The 15,515-nt window shown below is 43.6% G+C and overlaps 1 protein-coding gene across 6 annotated transcripts in view; it reads right to left on the bottom strand.

Annotated features, from left to right (window-relative positions):
• Positions 1-15,515, bottom strand: part of CPS1 (carbamoyl-phosphate synthase 1) — a 117,013-nt gene that overhangs the window by 13,628 nt on the left and 87,870 nt on the right. For all 6 annotated transcript variants that reach the window (XM_064515337.1, XM_064515333.1, XM_064515338.1 and 3 more), the window contains 7 exons: positions 11,176-11,370; positions 10,514-10,581; positions 8,103-8,178; positions 4,470-4,547; positions 3,370-3,477; positions 2,093-2,182; positions 716-886 (listed from right to left, as the gene is read on the bottom strand). In XM_064515337.1, the coding sequence (XP_064371407.1) occupies positions 716-886; positions 2,093-2,182; positions 3,370-3,477; positions 4,470-4,547; positions 8,103-8,178; positions 10,514-10,581; positions 11,176-11,370 (786 nt within the window). The remainder of the gene's footprint in view (positions 1-715; positions 887-2,092; positions 2,183-3,369; positions 3,478-4,469; positions 4,548-8,102; positions 8,179-10,513; positions 10,582-11,175; positions 11,371-15,515) is intronic.

Here is a 15,515-nt window from a genome sequence, read left to right as displayed (position 1 = left end):
TATGGAAACTACTAAAGCTTGAAAGTTTCTGTATAAACAAATCTCATTAACCATCGTATTTTCTGCACTGCTGTTCTAGATTTTTATGATTAGGAACTTCAATTAATTTTTTTTCCAACCTAGCACTCAATAATGTCTAGAGTATTTTTTGGTATCTCAGGTGCTGTAAAAGCTTAGTAATTACTTAAAGTGAAGTCTCAGTCCCACTGAATTCAGTCCCACTGAATTCAAAGGATCTAAGACTTTCATCCACACTTGAATTGGTGGTGCATCTAAAAGTAATTCTGTGCACTGAAAAGCCCATGTCTCAAATCTTGGAGACAAAATCTGGGGTCACTCAAAACACAGATTAGTACATCTCCACAAATATACATCAGATAGTATTACTGAAAGGCCTGAACTTCAGCATTCAATTCTGCAAGTGCATATTTATCAGGCAGTTTAGAAACACAATTCAGAGTGGTTAGAAATAACAAACAAAGGGTAACTAATTTTGTTAATAATCAATGGAAAATTTTCCTTTGATTTTTCTCTGAAATTCTGAATGTCCATTACCACAATGGACACTGGAAAAGGTCAACTCGGCCTTTAGCTGAAGAGCAATTCTCTCAGGGAGTAAATTGCTCTCTGGGCATTAAAGTACTAATGCCTGCTAATGTGCTAGATGCTGGCTTTGTTGTTTTCTTTTCTTGCATTCTTCTTTCTGAAACTGTACCTTAATCCCAACGTATTTGGAGGGAATAATTGGATGCTCCAGTGTGGGAAGGGATGACTCATTAACCTCCTTTCCAATCATCACTTTTGTGGCCACATCAATGAAGTCCACACCCAGAGTCTTGGATACAAAAGGGAAGGAGCGTGAAGCCCGCAAATTGCACTCTATCACCTGATGAGATTAAAAAGAAGAAATATCAGGATTAGGCATCATGCAGTAAAGAAACAGATTGATTCAGGTTTCTGGAAAGCATTTCTTCCTTCTCTTTGTGGAGATACTCTTCAGATTGACGAATAAGAGGCACATACTCTGCTCTCCTTGTTCTTTTTCCATAGTACTGGTTCATGAATGACTGGGCAATCATTTGTTACCGACTTTCCTCACCAACATTCAGTGACCCAAGAAAGAAAAAAAAAAAAAAAAAAAAAGAAGTTCTGCATCCTGCTGAGAAAGCTACTGTGGAGTTCATTAGCAAGAGAGGAATCGCTGCAACTGAGAATGAAGGTGGCAGCCAAGAATAAAAAAGGTGGAAGGAAAAAAAGGGTAATTCAGAGAGGCAAACACAGCTGAGGGAAAGCAAGGAATGGAGGACTCCTTTATCTCCCTCTGAATAACAATGAGTAACAAACTCTGTGGGTGAACCAAAAGAAAGGTGAAGAGCTATAAGTACATTTTTCTCAGTTAATAGCCCAGACTTCCACCAGTAGGATCTTCCACCAATGCACTGCTCCACTCCACCTCAGGCTTTCCATTCACTGCTTCCTCAGCCTTACTCTGCTCTCATTCCTCCGAGCTTCCTCCATTAGCAACAGCATGCCAGCTGTTATCCACAAAGGGCCAGACATCTGCTGTACTTCTGTTATTGATATCTACTAAGACCACAGTTTCAATAACCATCTTAATGGCTTATCTTAATGGCTTAAGCACTTAAATTATCTTGCTTTCTTTCCAGTGACGTGGAAGGCTTGCTGTAATGATCAAACTAGCCAAAGATCAGAGAGGATATCAGAGAGCTGTAAACAACGGCATTCGAATCATAAGTTGAAGCATAGGTCTCACTATCTACCATACTCAAAATTGACAGTTTTGAGAAAGACCAAAGCCCACAGAGAAATTAAAGCTAATGTTGATAGATAGGGCAACCAGACCTGCTTAACCCTTAATGGCTGCACTGCATTGGCAGGAGAGAATGCTCCCTCCCACACATTCAGAGAGCTGTGTGACACAGGGGTGGCACAAGCAAGCCACACACCAGACAAAACAGGTTTGAAACCCACAGCTTCTATTGTCACAGAGTTTCTGTGACAAGGGACTGCAGGAACCATGCAACAAAACACCCGGAGCAGAGTCTGCTCCCAAAGTCACAAGAGCTCTTACCAGCACATCATTTCCTCGCACCAAGAACTGAATGTTGAATGGACCAGAGATGGCAAAGGCATTTGCAATCTTTCTTGTGGCAGTTTTTACCTACAAAAATAAAGAAATAAGCAATTAAAATATACCTAAAAAAATTAACACCCCCTCCCAAACAGAGAGCATCATGTCAATAAATCACCTCACACGTGCATTCCTTTAAATTTCATATCCCTCTGCTCAAGCATAATTTTTCTCTATACCCTTATTCTGGCAATAGTATTATCTTTCAGAAGTGAAGTGTTTAATTTGCCTAATAATCTAGAAACAGGAGCTCCATTTGAGAAGTAAAAAGGCAGCTCTGTGTACACGTGTGAAAGTGAAAAAAGCTTGTCCTGCCAGTAGCAATTCTGGCACTGCACACTGGAGCCTGTATATGTTTCTTGGTGAAATAATGAATAATGAGGTTTTGCCATTTGAGATTAACTACTAGGTCTGCAGGTCTCTCAAGAGGCTTTCACCAACCTCCCATCCCATCACAGATCAGTGGGAGCCGAGTCAACAGCAATACTCTGGAACAAACTGGAAGAAAACACCATGGTCTTACTTTCTAGATTGTCATGAAACTACACTCCACTTTGCTACAGGCATTTGAATATCTTAGTTTCAGGAGGTAACTGTTTTCAGGAACAAGGCTTGGGACACTTTTGCAGACAGCTGGAGCACAGACCATTCCATTACAGCTCTTACTAGCTTCAAAGCAAGCCCTTTACAGAATGACATCACAGGCAATGACCTATTTCATTTAGAAAATGCACTTTGAAAGCTGACTTTGCATCACTAGATTTATTTTTGAAGGGGGAAGAAGTGAAGATTAGGTGAGTTTCATTCATTTTGACACCCTTTCCATACAAGAGAGGCAGTTAAAAGTCATACAACTTGGTCTAATCATTTAAGGATCAGGGGAGAGGAGGAAGGGGAGAGTGGACCATAGCGCTCATGCACATTAGATGCTCTGCTGCTGCTATGGAAGCTTGTCCTAAAACAATGAAACAGAAACAAAAACCCCAGTGGATCCAGAAAAGTGTGTACCTCTACACACACCACAGTTCAGGTGACTCCACACACATTACAGCTGCTCATTGGGGGCGTACATGCTACAATTGCACAGATCACACTGGCCTTCACAACCATTACTGAGCTGATTTCTCCTGAAATCAAAGGAAGTTCTCCCAAGCAAGGGGGAAGCAGATTCAAACCCTTATTGTCCTTCCTCTTTTCAGTATTCGGACAATACCTACCTTCTCCAAAGCTCCCTGGCTAATAGTCTGTGTGGGCAACATGAGGGTGGCATCTCCAGAGTGAACGCCTGCATTCTCCACGTGCTCTGAAATGGCATGCGAGATAACCTGCACACAGTACCAAGAGAGCTATTAGTCACCTCACCCGGTCTCATGAGCTGTCCTCCCCATCTCCATGCCCTCTTCTAAGTATAGCATAGCACAGACTCCTGAACTGAGCTGTATCCAAAAGAGCAGAGAAATGGGAAAAGGCTCTTGGACAGAATAGGCCTGAAGCATCTACAGGACATAGGGACAAGGCGATGATGCTAGTGTCTTTCATACTATGGCTAAGCAAACTGCAAACGTGTTAAAACCTATGACACTCTTGAATCTCTTTCACTTTCCTCCTCTTTTTAACACACGTTTTTGACTCAGAAGGTAAAAACTAATTAAAAGCCTTTAAACCAGCTCTCTAAGATCTGCTTGACATTTTCCAATAGGAACAACTGTGTAATAACATCATTTGTACATATTTGTTGACCCCTTGGGGAGGGGTTAATCGTAGAGAAATGCAAGCATGGGAAGTTCAGGCCTAAGGAGTTTAAGCTAAATGAATTGCATCAAGTTGCGGTACCTTGATACCCAAAGAGGCAATGATTTTGTCTGCCGGTTAAAAAGGAAGACTGAAAACAAAGTATTTCTGTTACATAAAAAATTTGTGGTTGTTTGTAAGAATTGTTTTTGGTTAGTAATGAAACACAAGATGAAGTTGTAATAAGAAAACAACTGTGGCAATATCGTACTGAGTGCTGATATAATTCTGATGCAAGTCACTTGCAAAGTCAGTGATTTGTGAATCCAGTAAAAATTATGTTCTAAAGGACTCATTCATGTGGTTAAGCGACATCTAAAAAGTAAGTAGTTAGATGCATACAATAGGGTAAGGGCGTCTTGAGCTTTGCAAGCATGATTTTTTTTTAGACCTCACATGAATTCATCTCTTCTTGTTACCCTACTCTGCACAAACCCATGTTTGTATAGTAAAACACTCAAGCCACACATTTCTGCAAGCCTCTGATTTAAAGAAGTTAAATATTAAGGAAAAGCAAAATTCTTACTCTTCCTGTCTTGGCTACAGCATCCATTTCCACCTCGCGGGCATCTTCAATAAATTTAGTGAGCACCACAGGGTGATCCTGTCATCAAGACAAGAAAAAAGAAAGCTTTTATTTGAGAGTATTTGGGGACCATCCAAGTGTTCCACTATTCATCACCGGAAAAAGCTTTGGAAGCAGAATCCCACACGACCAGTTATTAATATCCTTGTTTCTGCAGACAGGTGAACTTTGCCAAAGAAACAATGGGGCAAACCTGGCATGATCTCCCCAAAGCTGCTGCATTAGTCAAGCAGGACTGAGTCCTCCACAATTTGTCACCACGACAGGGAAATTTGAGGCAAAAACATAAAGAGCTTTCAGGTGAGACCCTAGCCCAAAGAGGATGGTAGGACACTTGCATGGATTCAGTGACCTCCGATCTTGTCTCCCAAAGATGTCCCTTACCTCCCTCCAAGATCTCCCTTCTTCCTCCCTCTCAGCCTCTCGGCCCCCGAGCTGGGGACATTGGTTCATGCAGTAACTGGTTCTTGGCATACTTGCAATGACTCTGCATAGTGGCCGACTGCTAGTTCAGTAAGTTGCACATTTTATGCAACAGATCCATTCTTTCTCATTTCTCTGCCCGCTTTCCCAAGTTTCCTGGGGAGAAGCTGCCACATCATAGCTGGCCAGGAATGACCCACCCTTGACTCTCAATACATTCCCCTGTATTCACAGTTTTCTGCCCTCTTCTCCGTGCCCTTCTCTGGGATGCCAGCCCACACTGCCCACTCTTCTCTGAGGCTTTCTCCTTCCAGTCACCAGCTCCAGCGGACAGTTGAAATCTAATCCACAGCATTCTTCCAGGCCACCTTTATGACTCAACATTTTACTTTTCCCATCCACTATTAACTGCTTGTTATTTATTAGAGAATAAAATAGAATAAATGACGGTCTGTGCATGCTCAAAAGGCTCCTTTTGAAAAAATATAAAGCAACTTCAAAAGTTACAAGAGACAATCTCTTACATTTATCAGTGCAAGGGTAAATTCAAAGGCAAGGACAATGCCACAGCCTACACCATTTCATAAATTTAGTGGCTTGTGTCCTATAACTTTCTGACTTGCTGCAGTTTTTCACCAGAAGGTTTTACATGTGCATTCAGTCTTGTTTATTCAAATCTGTCTCAACTCTTCCAAGAAGTTTTGAACATTGACAGCCAAAATGCTATAATAATGCAACAGCATAACAGTGATGAAGCTAAAACAACAGAATAACACTAGTCAGGCACTTCTTGAGCTGGAGAAGCTTTATCGGGTGGAGCAGATTCAAGTAAGGCTTTGTAACTAGAAAAATTAAGTCTGTGTCCCACAAAGGTGCTCTTACTCACTTGTATGCTCACAAGTAATACTGCTGGCTTCAATGGAACCACTCACAGCCCATAAAGCCTCGACTAATGTAAAAAATGTGCATCAGTAAACTCCCCTAGCTTAGAAGTAGAATATACTACTTTTGTTCTGGTTTGCTTTTTGCTAGCCTAGTTCAACTATACAAAGCCTTTTCACAATGCAGAAATACCACATGAAAAAAATAAAGTTTCCCCTGGCAGTCTGAGTACACTAGCAAAAATTCAGCATGTAAATCTAGCAAAAGTCACTGCAGGATCAGGGCCAGAGCACCCAAAGACGCATGGTTTGCCAGAGAAATGCAACTGGTCATGGCCACAGCAAGCATCAATGCCTCGTTACTGCAGCAGAATCTGAGCATCACAAGGATCCCATGGGAACATCCACTCTTTTCATCAGGAATACATCACATATAGCCAAGACTCCACAACTCCAACTCCCAGCAGGACCTCCTGTACTACAGATGAGACCTCTCAGCAGTGAGGAGCATCATTGCCCAATTAAAGCCAACCAAGCTGCGACAAGTTAAGCTGACCATGGATCACCTTCCTGGGCTTCAAACTTCTGAAGGACTTCCATTGCCACCATAAGCTATCCACAGTGGCATGAGATGGGGATCCGATCTGTCTTGCTGAACAAGCCTGACAGCTGCTGCCTGTTCTGCTTCTGTGACTGTACGGGAGAAAAACATAGCAGGGTACTTAAGACTAAGCACTGAGAGAAGCCAGGTATTTTTGGAGACTGAGAATTGCTGAGAATCTGATTTCCACCACAGGTTGACCCTGTAGTCTTTTGAGAATTAATTATGAATATTCTCCTTCCTTTGAAAGTCCCTTTGAAATTGTTGACAGACGGTACTAAGCAGTCTTCTTTCCTCCAACTAACCTATCCCTCCAGAATATTATTACTTGGCAAGGTGTCTTCACTTGATTCCTTCCTCTCTTACTGAAAAGACTCAACCTCCACCTCATACACTTGAAAAATCACATGGTTTTGTTCCTTTTCCTTAATGACCTCAGAAATCCTCTAAGTAAACAGTAATGTGGCTGGCTTTCACAGCCAGCTGTGTTTTCAGGGTTCCTCTTTAACTTACTTATTTCTAACACCAAGGTTCCTGTGACAGTAGTGTTTACTGTGCTGCAGTACTGTTCTGAATAGGGACCATGCAAAAAACAAAACCAAAAACCACCATTACCAAAAAAAAGGAAACAGGCTAAGAGACCAGGCCAAACTCAGAGAATGCTGAAAAATCAGACTCAAAATTTTGTATATTCCTCATTCAAGCCCAATCGTTAAATGTTTTCCTCCTCCTACCTTCTCAGCTCCCCAAACATCCCTTGTTACAATAACGCTGATATAAAGTACAGAAGAAACTCAAGCTTTGAATTGTGTTTACTATGTTCTGAAGCACTCATGTCTTTGGGAAATTGCTCAGATTTTACTCTTCTAAATTTCAATGTACAAGACCAAATCCCTCTCTTTGATAGAAAAAAAGACCAGAAAAAAAAAAACCTCCAAATTTACTTTTGAAAAACATTCAAAAAGGAAACTAGAGCTTTCATCTTCTACATTACATACTCTGCAGATCAATAATCCCACTGGATTAACAGTAAGCAGGCAGCAGTCCTGCTTTTGTATCAAAGGAAAATGGAACTCAGTACGTGATCTGGAGAGTTAAATGTCATATCAAAAACTTGCAAAGGTTTCTGCGTTTAAGAAATGGATTGGGGGGGGGGGGAGAGAAAAGAAAAGACGACCTACATCATCAGTGGGAGAGGAGACGCCAGCATAAAGTTTAAGCTGTTCAAAGAAGCCAGGAAAATGGTTCAGAAATTAAGTGAAAGGGAAGTTCATGGCTATCATGGTTGGCTTAGCTGGTTGGCTTAGCTTGCTACTAGCAAGTTTGGATGGGGTATGTGGGGTACCAGACCATTACCCTATATTGGCTTTTATATAACAAACTGGTCAGAAATAGCAGCATGGGTGCCTCTAAGTGCTGTCCCTGCTCCACAGGGGGATCCCACTGGTGTAAGTGAGGATGCTTGCACAGGCTCTCAGGGTCTGCCCTTCAGGGATCGAACTGAGTGGACAAAGTCACATCTCACTGGCTCCTCCCCAAATGAGGAAGGTAAAGTGCAAGGGAAAAAGCAATACAGAAAGACAGAGATGGAAAACAAAGTTAGCGCAGGTGAACAAATACAGCAAACATCAGGACGAGCAAAACCGCAGACAGGGCAAGGGCTGATACCTGGGAGACTCTGGTGGCTTCTGCTAAGAACGTCTTCATCTCCTCCTCAGTGAATACTACATTCATTGCAGACCCACTGTGAGAAAGACAAAGCAAAGAAAATCAGTCAGCTTCCCTTGCACCTTCAAGGGAGACATCAGAGCGCTAGACACAGGAGCGCGGGGTTGCCAACCACCCTTACGTGAAAGACTGGCCAAGCAAGCTCCTGACTTGAGCCGCTTGCTCCTCTCTTGACTGAAAGCAAGGCAGAGTGGTACTCAATGAACCTCCATTACACTTCCTAGAGAAGGCAAGTGACCACCAGAACCATAGCGAAGGATCAAATAAAGAACTGCAATTATAGAGCCCTAGCACTGCTGCCAAATCCCCTTTTTGATCCAAGCCTTTAAACCTCCTTTTAAGCTGGAGGAGATGGCCACTCAGCCAGAGATCCCTGCTCAAGACCGAGACTTTTTCCACTCTATATGCAGGTTAGCTCTCAGCTCACTACAAAAGATACACGACCCACCTTTAGCCCACGGGCTCATCAGTGACAGAGGAAGTCAGGAAAGCACAAGGCCCCAGGTGCTGGTTATGAGTGCAAATGAAAATGGACAGTTCTTTGTTGGGCAATTATTTTGCTGTGCCCATCCCCTAAAGGCTTGCCAATGCCTGAATGCTGTATCTGAAAGCCATATACTTTGAAATGGAGCTGCTAGTAATATCAGAGAAGGGGATTTAGGAAAAGATGGTTTGGGAATCAGTGATTCAGCTCCTTTTTAAAGAGAGGGAGCTTTTCTAAAAGATGCTATATTGGCCACTTCTGCCACACTGCTGCTCAGCTTCCCCTTTGCTTTGGTGGGCAAGTTCACAGAAGCTGTGGGGAAAAGTGGAGGAAGGATCTATCCCAGGAAATCTGGTAGAAATTTGTCACGTTCACCAAAGATAAATAGCTACAAGTAGCTATGGTTACTTATACTTACTGGGCTGTATCTTCAGCTGATGTAAATCAATAGGGTTCAATTAAATCCAAAGACCTGTGTCACTTACGCCATTGAGGATGTGAGCTGGCGCATACTACACAAGTTGGGGGGGGGGGGGGGAATGCATTTAGTGTTCCAAGGCAATGGGCAAATACTAAGGGCCATAACTGTTCAAAGTACGAAGGAACATAGCTGAGGGCTGGCTGCTGCTCTGCAAATAGAAGCCACAGTATGCTGTGCTAGGGCTTTTCACTCTCTGTTTCTTCAAGTTTGACCTTCCGCAGTTTCATCTTTCTCCCTAAAGTACTCCTAACCCCCTAAACAGCCTTGAATTGCTCAAACTACCTTGGAAATACTGCATTAGCAAATACTTGCATGGAAAACGCCTATACTGAATTTAATAGGTATGGAAACAGGCTAAAAGCAGTATGTCCCAAAAATCTAGAGAACAACATCATCACTTTCTAACTTGTCTGCCTGAACTGAATGGGGGCTTTGAACTTTGCTCTGCAACGCCACTGCAAGATTCAGACACTAGAGAGGAAAGTCATCGTTCAGCAGGAGCTTCTAAAGGATACTTCCTTTCAAATATCCTTTGATACCTCCTTTGGGGGTTGAACATGTATGAAATCCTCCTCTCTCCTCCTCCCTCTCTCTCTTTTTTTCCTAAATAAAAGTATTTTTTGACTCCAGTGAAAATGAATATTATGCCCTTTCATTTTGACATGTGTTTCTTTTCCATGTTATAAGGTTCCTGTTTCCAATTCTATCTGCACTTGTAAACTGTGCCCACACTGTCTCTCTGTGCTGAGATATGAAGAAACTCCTCACAGAGAAGAGTGATCATTCATAATTTGTGTGTGCTGATACAACTCCTTTCAAAAAGTCTAGCTGTCAGAAGTGTGTGGTCCTGTATACCATCTACTTAAAGAGAAGCAGCTGACAAAGTACAGGAGACATAAAACATGCCTGTAAGCAGGGGAGTCCTGCAAATCAGAAGCTGCATTCAAAAGATGTACTGTCATTTTCTGAAAACAGATGCTAACCCCAATAAATGGCCTCAGCATGTTCCCTTCTGTTTTACTGCTGGCAAACAATCTTCTGGCTTAATTGTACAGGCAGACTCAATGGAATAGTCTCAGGGGCCTTAAGGAATATCCCAGATGGCTCGTGGTTTTGGCCTCGAGATACAGAAAAGGTAATTGCATTAAACAAACACTATTATGATCATATGCTATCTTTGCTCTGTGCCTGAGGAATGTAAGAGATCCATTGGCTTCCTTCATTGGTTTGAGCAGTTGTCCCACCTGTTAAGCCTGGCAGCTTTATTCTGCATGCACCCAGCACAGCGTTTTCCACATGTGCCATGAAATTCTTCTCTCCCCTGCTTTGACACAGTTTTTGCAGTTCATACACCCAACATCATGAGCTCTGATGGTTGAGCTTTACCTCAGGACATAGGAAGGCCTCAACAAGCATGGGTAACTCATGGAGCTTGCAAATTCAACTGCATCTTTCTAAAGACAGGGAGGAAAAACATGCTGTGAACAAGAAAATATTTTCAAGTCATATTTAAAATGTCAACTCTAGCTGCATTTGCACTTTACTAGCAATTAAGATAGCAGGGGGAAAAAAAAGTAGGGGACTACAGCCTGCGCTGAACTGAATACACCCCCCCTCTGTATTCCAGAGTTGTCTTCTTCAGACCCTCCCTGTCCAGAGATCTTCAGCAGGGAAAAAGAGCAGTGCTGTCAAATCTCTTTTCCTTTGCAATCTCCACCTGCTAGAATAGTTTTCAAGGCCAGCAGGATAAACTCGAGTAACCTAGGAGTGGCTCTAACTTTTGCTGGGTATATTCCTCACATTTTGTGAGGAAGATTTAAAGACACTTCCCTTCCAATTTCCATCTACTCCCATGAAGCACAGCTTGGCTGGAAGACCTGAGCTACAGCAGGGATCAAGAAGTTCATAAACCCTAGCAGTTTAAAAACTGCCAAATGTTAAGCATCTTCAGAATCTCAACATTTATCAGTAAGTCAGCCCCCCCCGAGGAGATGCTCACAAAAACCCCGAGCCACTTTATCATTTCCCAGCTGTGCATCCTGACCCACCAGAGTGCTGACTGCCTTCCAGTGGGCCTGGGCCACGTGCAGCTCGTCCAAAACAGCCGAGAACGTGGCGCGATCTTCTGCCCGGTCAATCTGCAAAGGATTCGTGCCAAGGATCTTCACTCCACTCTGGTACAGTGGCACAGCCAAGTTATTGGGAATCTGCCCACCTACAGAAATAATGCAACCACTGCATCCCTGTTGGCAGAGAGAAGGTAACACAGTCACATTCAATCTTACTAAACATTAAGAGCTGTTGTAAGTAAGGATACAATATTTAGATTACATCACTTTTCAGTTGCTATGAGTAAAGGCAGATCATACATATGCTGACCCAGAGGCACCCAGGCAGCAAAGCACGATACGGAGTGTATCCTCCCTAAAAACAGTACCCTGCTTGATGTCTCTCAGCACACAGCAGTAACTTGAAGTTTAATTCCCTCAGAAGCCGCAGGAGCCTGCAGCGTTCACATGCCTTTGGATGTTAAGCCAAGAGTTTATAGCTACTGTTAGAACCACAGACTGTTACCTTGTTTTCCATTCTTGTTTAGCTGCTTCTGCTTTCCCAGTGAGGATAAGCCCAAGACCGCCAGGCACTCCCCAGCTTTGCAGCTACGCCAACAAAATGTCAAACTCCTTTCCCGGTCAGCGGTCCCCCCGGGCTCTCTACGTGCAGACATGGGGACCATCACTGCAACCGAGCCTGCTCCCACCCCCCCGCTGTGGCCCCCAGACACAACAGCACGAACAAACACGGTGTTTTAGGCCCAGCTCTTCAGAGTGAACAGCCTCTCCTCCCTTGCTCCTGGTCACAGAGCACCAGAGCAGTAACCTCCAGCAGAGGGGCAACGGAAAACAACTGGAAGCAGTCATTTCTTTTCTGCCAGCACACTTATTTGCTAAGCAAACATCCTTCCTAGCCCCAGAAGCCAACCTTTAAGGAGTGCTCACTGCTGACCCTGTGCTGGCCCATACAAAGCAAAGCAGAGTGTAGCTCAACAGAGGCTGATCTGTTCGACAGCCTGGGACGTTTAACCCTTTATTTTCATTGCCCCTCATTACTCTTGACTAGCTCCTTGTGGTAGTCGCAAGTGTTCAGCCAGATACAAGCTCCTTTCTATTGCAGGTGATTTGTAAGTGCCTCAATTTCTGAAGCAGATGAGGCAGATCAGGTCACGCAGCATCCTTCAGCCACAACGGCATATTTTGTGTTTCTTACTGCGTGACCAGAACATTTTAAGTGAGGAAATAATAAGTGGCATAAAACAAAAAGACAGGTGAGCTCGCTTGCAAATACATCCTTTTTCAGGTGCAAATATGGGCATTTTCTACGTAGATCCCCCTTCAGCTTTCAAGTTCAAAATAGTCTAGCATGAAATTTTTCAATGGTAAGAATAACAGGCCTTAGAGTACCGGCAACAACTGCAACAATGGTGATGTGAATTACATTTAGCTCACGTAATAATTCAGGGTAATTAAATAGTGGGCACTTTACTTCCAAATTAAAGCTGGTGAAACTTTGCCCAAAGGAGAATCAGGCCCACAGTACTGCTGTACTGAAGGGCTCTTCTGAACCAAGAGCTGTGTTTCACACAGCTTTACCCACCTGTAGCAAATGAGAAGCATAAATCAAACACCCGATGCACAGGGTGATCCACAGCTTGGCTCTATCTTTTAGAGTATCAATGTTCTTTTAATTAAGAAGTGCGTTTTTCCTGAAGAAGGTTAACACCACTGGCCTTCCTGGAAAAGGAACTTCTTAATGAGGGATTTAAAGGGATTTAGAGTGGAAGACTTGTAAGCTGTAAGCAGGATGGACTACAAGCGACTCAGAAAAAAAACAGATGATAAATGCTAATACAAACCCAGCTTAACTTTAATGTGGTTAATTTCCTACCGTAATAAAGATCCACTAAAAAAGCCTGGCATTTAAGTAGTGCTTATTATCCCAAGGACAACAAGATTACTCATTTGCCTAACGTGCTAATACACAGTGCTGGAAATCACGCTTCTTGCTTTTCCCCGAGCACTCGCTCACGGGACGACATGCGGCTGCTGGCCAGCAGCGGCTGCCCGCGGCAGCCCGGGGCCGGGAGCGAAGCGCACCTCGTTCGTCGAGGCCGGGGGCTGCTACGAGCCCGGTCAGGGCTGCCCCACGGCCTCAGAGCTAGCTCAATCTATCCTAAAGGTATTTTAACCTCCCGCTTTCCAGCTTTCTGTCTCTTCTCTCTTCCTTCAAAACAATTCCAGTCACCGAGCCTGTAAAATCAAAATACTGCCAACATCAAAGCTGGGATGGCACTAGGGACTCCCATCCCAAGAAGACAGAGGGGATGACTTACTCAAACAGAGAGCAAAGACTCAGGTGCTCATTTTTACTCAGAAAGAGCCACAAACTGAGGCTCAGCTTTCAGCCTGAATTCCTACAGTTCTGCAGTATTTCCCAAATAACACTCACCTAAAGACCAGCGCTGCCCCGCCAGGAGCAGGGCTGCACCACCGAGCACTGTGGGCAGACAGATATGGACTGCTACTACCTAACACACTGTCATCGGCCATATTTTAACTATAAAGAAAATAAATATCTTTGCCAGCATATCTTTTTTAAATATACGCTGTACGTAATCCAGTGAAAGAAGCCGAAAGAGAATTATTTTCCACTTTATAATAAAAATCGCTCCCTTTATTACTACCTTGCTTTTATGCCATTAGTAATAGAGTTGGTTTTTCTTCTTCCCTGAGTTTGAAAACAAATTAGACCATTAAAATTGTACCTAAGAGCCTCCTTTAGTTTTATGAATTGTTTCAGAAACTGAAAAAAGATCAGAAGAGACCCTCAAGCAGATAGATATTAAAATAAAAAGGGAACATCTCCTCGGGAAACAAAAAGCAAATAAATCTGAGGGAAGGGATTTTTTTTTTTTTAAATTATTGTCCCCACAGACTGCCACGTAACTTTGCACATTCACAGTAAATTAAGCTTCCCTCCAAAGCAGGGCTCTGTTCTGCAGAGCTGTGAACGCTGAGTGGAGAGGGAGAGGCAAAGGGACATGAGGGAGAGCAAGAGGCAGGAGCTCCGAATACGTCACCGGGACAGGACCGTGCAACGCTCTGAGCAACACTAGTGGGCAGGTCCCAGTTCCCACAGTCTCGCTGGTAAACCTACTCCTTAATATAGCCTAATTTGTCTGATCAGAAAACCGGGACAAGTCAGTGCACCTGCACAGCTAAGGTTAATAGTTGCCTACAGTTCGATGCTAATCCTAATGTTTAGGGAGCTGATGTACAAACTGTCCCTGCTGAGGGCAAAAGGCTTTGTCCATTTTTTGCCCATGGTTTTACCTGTGTGTTGTCACTGCTCCAGCACTTTTCAAAGGATTTGCCTCACTGACGCTGTTCATTGCACCTTGAAAGTCTGATGAGCAGGAAAGTTTAAAAAGGCTGAAATCATGGCACTATCCGTGTGTTTTACATTAAGCTGGGAGAGGAGGTATTTGCAGGATCAGTGAGAGATCCCTGAATCAGAAGCTCAGTTTTTAACTCGGTTGTTTCCTTAGGGACTGACTTCCAGCCACATTTTCTTGAGGAAGGATTTTGTTAACAGGACATTAGCATTTGGCGCGCTCATTAAAAAAAAAAAAAAAAAAACCAACAAACAGCAAATGATCCATTTTGGACCATATGCTGCTGGAGATCTGGGGTCTGTCCCCAGGGCTGCCAGGGGCCTTTTGCGTGACTCTCTGCAGTCTCTCCGCACCTCAGAGACTCAGTTTCCTCACTTGCAAATTCAGCATAATGACACCATTCCCTGTTGTCACTGCCTAAGAGAAGTGCTCCAAAACAGCTGAGCATTCATTCTTCTTCTTCAGACGTACTAGACAGCAAAACTTCGTCCGCTTCGACTCAGATCCTAATGGACTTAACACCAGCAGAGCAAACGTCGAATTGGTGGCTTTCGTACCCAAGCCAGGCTACCAGAATCTCCTGCAAACTCCCCGCATCGCCCTTCTCCCCGTTTTTCACTCCCATCACCAGGCTAAAAGCATGCCCAGAAGCATTATCATGGTTCAGCTGATGAGCACAGCTGGCTGAGCCGGTGTAATTGCCGGAGCATCCTTCCCCTTCAGCTCCAGGTACCGGAGAAGGCTGCTGTTCGACCCTGAGGTCTGCAACGCCTCCCAGCATGAGCAAGGCCAGAACATGGACTGAGAAACATGACCTCCAGCTCACCAAGCACTGCTGCCACAAGCAACATAACCCTCAATATGTATGCGTTATTCTTTTCACGTATTTTTCTTGACCAACTTGCTAATTATGAGCACTATGCTTTTAAAATGAGTAGC

The sequence above is a fragment of the Dromaius novaehollandiae genome, chromosome 7 (genome assembly GCF_036370855.1).
Source record: "Dromaius novaehollandiae isolate bDroNov1 chromosome 7, bDroNov1.hap1, whole genome shotgun sequence".
In the NCBI taxonomy this organism is placed as follows: Eukaryota; Metazoa; Chordata; class Aves; order Casuariiformes; family Dromaiidae; genus Dromaius; species Dromaius novaehollandiae.
Note: the sequence above shows the minus strand (reverse complement) of the source record. Positions and strands in the feature narration are given on the sequence as shown.